Here is a 3,768-nt window from a genome sequence, read left to right on the forward strand (position 1 = left end):
AACCGATCCTGCTGAATTGCCGCAATTCGTTTTCGAGATCCAGAAATTCCCATCTCAGTTGATCAACGAGCAATCTTTGATTGGCCGAGCACAACAAGAACAACCCGAAATATCCTAAGATTCCCCATTGCCACATCGTAGTGTCCTGGATTAAGCTCCAGTTTGTAATAAAGGAGACTGCGGACTGCCGGCAAGCTGTAATGCTGTATTAAATATTTCTTATCGCCCCCAACGGAAACAGTACAATCTGTGTTGGTGTTTAGCGAATTGTACTCGGCACTAAAGAAAATTATGATGAAATTGATGAAGAATCACTTTGTTTACCATTTCAAGCTTAATGTTCATGAAGATTTTGCATATTGAGATTGAAAATTGATGACTCCAGATAGTCTCTCAACACATCTTGAAAGTCGACGTATTTGTTCCAATTTACTCGTTTTCTTTGCCATGAAGCAATTGTTTATTATGGTCACATTTCGTTGATAATCCTATCGGCATATCACGGGTTTGCCTGTTTTGGGAAGGCTGTTTCTCCAGTTTAATGCGAAAAAGCAAGATCCTGTTCACGTTTTCTCCTGAACAATCGATCTGGCACATTATTTTCTTCTAGATTGATAGTATAAACTTGAGCAGTTTTCCAACTTGCTTCGAGTTAGTTATGGCTAATACAGGTTTTAGCTTAGGCATAAAAACGCAAATGTATTTTCTATCATTACGTTTAATAATTCAGTCACAATTACATAGAACAATGAAAGATTTCGGTTGCAAGACCCTCCTCAACATGGGTTCTTGAAGTAATTTGCTACCTTTTTACTATCGACAGATGTGTGTCCATCCTTCGGATATCTTTCGATAACAAAAACCCTAGATTTTGTCTGATTATCAAATCAAACTTAAAAGACAGTCGCACTAATTCTAAATTGATCGTAATACTTTGTCTTAATACTATTTCCGGTACACTTTATCAATTGACCCCTTCCGTTGGAAAAGCAGCCTGCATATGTTTGGTAACGTCGTAGGTGAATATCTTGGGGGCTAGAAAACCGCCGAAAAAGTCACGTCCTTTATGGAATATGCCAGCGCCGGACAATGGGACCGGTTCTAATGATTCCAGCTAGAAAACGGTCGGTTATTCACCCAACAAATTCTTAATCGCTTTGTAAACTCACTTTCTGAGCATCCAAATATGGCACCGTGGTCTGAGCTGCATCCCTATCAATGTCGGTGTGAGTGAATTCGATGTATTGGTCTGAGTGGGATGTTGGAATAGAAGGATTGACCGATCTGGTTGGGAYGTCCGGATGATTCAAGCGAATCTTTGTCCTAGAAATGTTCGTTAAAAATCAATCSCTATATAAACCTGTAGTATTGACGACCACTATGTCTATGTACACTACAGACTATCTCAACTGCTGGTGATTTGTTCAAAAGTGCATTTAAGCTTTTTAATTATTTACTTACGGAACGGACGTTTKGAAATATCCCCGCATACTAAAAGTTTCAATTTCCTTTATCAGAAGATGATATGAAAAACCGCAGTATCACTTGTGTAAATATGTGCTCTTACCTGGGTTTGGGTTGGGACACATCGGTGTTTGGATTGTCCAGCCATTTGCTCAACTCGGGCGTCAGTTTGCCGGTCTCGAAGTTAAATCTCGTCGTGTAGATCTCAAAGTTCAAATGCGACCCGATTTCCTTAAAGCGCACCCCTAAATTTCACGTTGTTTTTTAAATGAAACATCGGGCGATCTGCGGGATTTTGCTGACCTGTTAGGACATTCCCATCATCGGCCTCCAGGTCGTCCAGATCAATGCGGCGTTTCTCCCAAGTTAACGTATGATAGTCTTGGCCATTGAAAATCTTCCTGTCCGTTATCTTGTAGTCTTCCACCGGCTTCCAGGCCACGCTACTCGCATTGATGCCCAATCGCGGTAACAATTCGCCTTCCTGGATTTGCAGATGAATAACGCGGTTCTTTTTGACGAAACGCAGTCCGGTGATAATTCTAAAATTGAAGACGAGCTGACGGTTTTTGTCTGGGATTTTCATTCGGTTGCTCACTTGTTGTTTTGGATGTCCGAAATGGCCGATCGCATGTTGAAATAGCGATCGGACATCGGGCCTTGTTCGTCGCACAGACAAAAGCAGTAAGAACAGTGCCAGAAAAGCCATCGCCACCAGCTGTCCACTTTGGTGGTTCCTCTTGCGCAGCCTTGCTTCCTTCCTAGGACTCTTCCGTTCTCGTACTCAATGTACTCGTAACGTCTGCCACTGAGGGGATTCTGGAAATTTACCGAAAAATTGTCCGTGTGCAAACTCAATTTTTATTACAGGCTGATTTAGATCATCAGTCTTCCATTTCCTCACTTCGATAGAAAGTGGACTTTTCTATCGGAGGCCTAAATAACTCGCAGAAACTGTTGGCAAAAGTTTGCAATGACATACTCACAGCATTACATATCCACATGTCCGAGTCGAAGAATCGACAGTCGATAATTTTTCCGCTGCAGCTTCTCTGCTGCCTGCAGTAGAGATTCTGATAACATCCATGGCTCTTGGTATAGGTGTATTCTGCACAATTTTCGCTGCACGTTCCATCAGGATTCAAGTCGACTTCATTTTGCACGTAGCCTTGCAGCAGATTGGTAATTTCTTCGTACGTTTCCCCTAAACAAAACACTGGTTTCCGATAAACTGCTGAAAAATTCAACAGTTACCTTTCACGTGCTTTTTCGGGTCACATTTCCACAATTCCCGCGACACCTTTTGCATGGCTCTTTTTACTGATTCGACCGCATTGTTGGTTCTTTCCTGGAACCTCTCGCGGCTGTGCTGCGATTCCTTGGTGAAATTGCCTAAATTCGCATGAGAAATGTTCACTTGGCGCTTGTATTTGATGTTTTCTTACCTTTGCCGTACAATCTGAGTAGCATGTACGAAAACTGAATCATTGCATGGCCCTTCAGTTCTGTGAGGGCAATGGCTTCGTAAAGGCTGTAAAGGACTTGTTGCGGGCTTTGTTTGATGTTGCACATCATGTCGCCTTCAACTTCCTAAATTAAATTGTTGCTAGATAGACGTGTTAGCTCAGGCAGAGGGTGATWGTGCAAAACTTTCGTTGAAAATTTAAAGCGAAGTCAAGTTTGTTGGCATTTTAAAATGTTTTTGGCTGTTTGAAATGCGCCCCACCTTKCTAGTGCTTCRATGCATAAATCTGATATGAWGAAATCTCTAAAMCCGYGYGGATTCCCATTTACCTTAGCCACCGACTGAAACAGATTGTTCTGTCTGATTTCGTTGATTTTGGCTAGTCCTTCTTCCACGGCATTTTGCGGGTCGTTTAAAATCGATTCGGTTAAATCTAGCCAGGCCTGTTTGGGCGAAGCCACGCGTCCAGCGCCAGTCTGCTGCTTCTGGAATCTTCGGAACGATTCGTAGAGAGCGAATATGCCACGCAAATCAGCTAAGGCTAGCTGATAGACCCAAACTGAGTCCAACGTCTCCAGACCATCAGTCAGATCGTTCGGGTACAGCTTGAAATAGAAGACAGTCACTAACTGTTCGTCTAAAAGTGGCGCTCTCCCGTATATCCAGAGATGGACTTTTTATGGAATGATGCGATATACCTTGTGAATGCGGTCTCCAAATGTCTGGAACTCTTTGAGCAAGTTCACGTCAGATAGTTGCGCTTTGTCGCTGATATATTCACTTCCAGCAGCTTCTCGCACGGCACTCCATAGGCTTTCTTCCAGTTGAGCGAATTCGTA

General features: G+C 42.7%; 2 protein-coding genes across 3 annotated transcripts in view; one reads left to right on the forward strand and one right to left on the reverse strand.

Annotated features, from left to right (window-relative positions):
* The window catches only part of LOC109536615 (E3 ubiquitin-protein ligase Ubr3), a 36,072-nt gene that overhangs the window by 18,554 nt on the left and 13,750 nt on the right, over positions 1 to 3,768 (forward strand). The window lies entirely within an intron of this gene.
* LOC109536618 lies at positions 701 to 3,768 on the reverse strand (the record flags this gene model as incomplete). The annotated part of the gene is given in 10 exon segments (XM_048663635.1): positions 701 to 1,114; positions 1,170 to 1,323; positions 1,568 to 1,709; positions 1,768 to 2,006; positions 2,063 to 2,283; positions 2,451 to 2,668; positions 2,719 to 2,856; positions 2,910 to 3,054; positions 3,259 to 3,534; positions 3,628 to 3,768. Coding segments are annotated over 10 exon segments (1,824 nt in total), but the record flags the coding sequence as incomplete, so codon positions are not given.

This window comes from Dendroctonus ponderosae, unplaced genomic scaffold (assembly GCF_020466585.1).
Source record: "Dendroctonus ponderosae isolate FM_Combo_2020 unplaced genomic scaffold, Dpon_F_20191213v2 Dpon_F_20191213_2, whole genome shotgun sequence".
Lineage (NCBI taxonomy): Eukaryota > Metazoa > Arthropoda > Insecta > Coleoptera > Curculionidae > Dendroctonus > Dendroctonus ponderosae.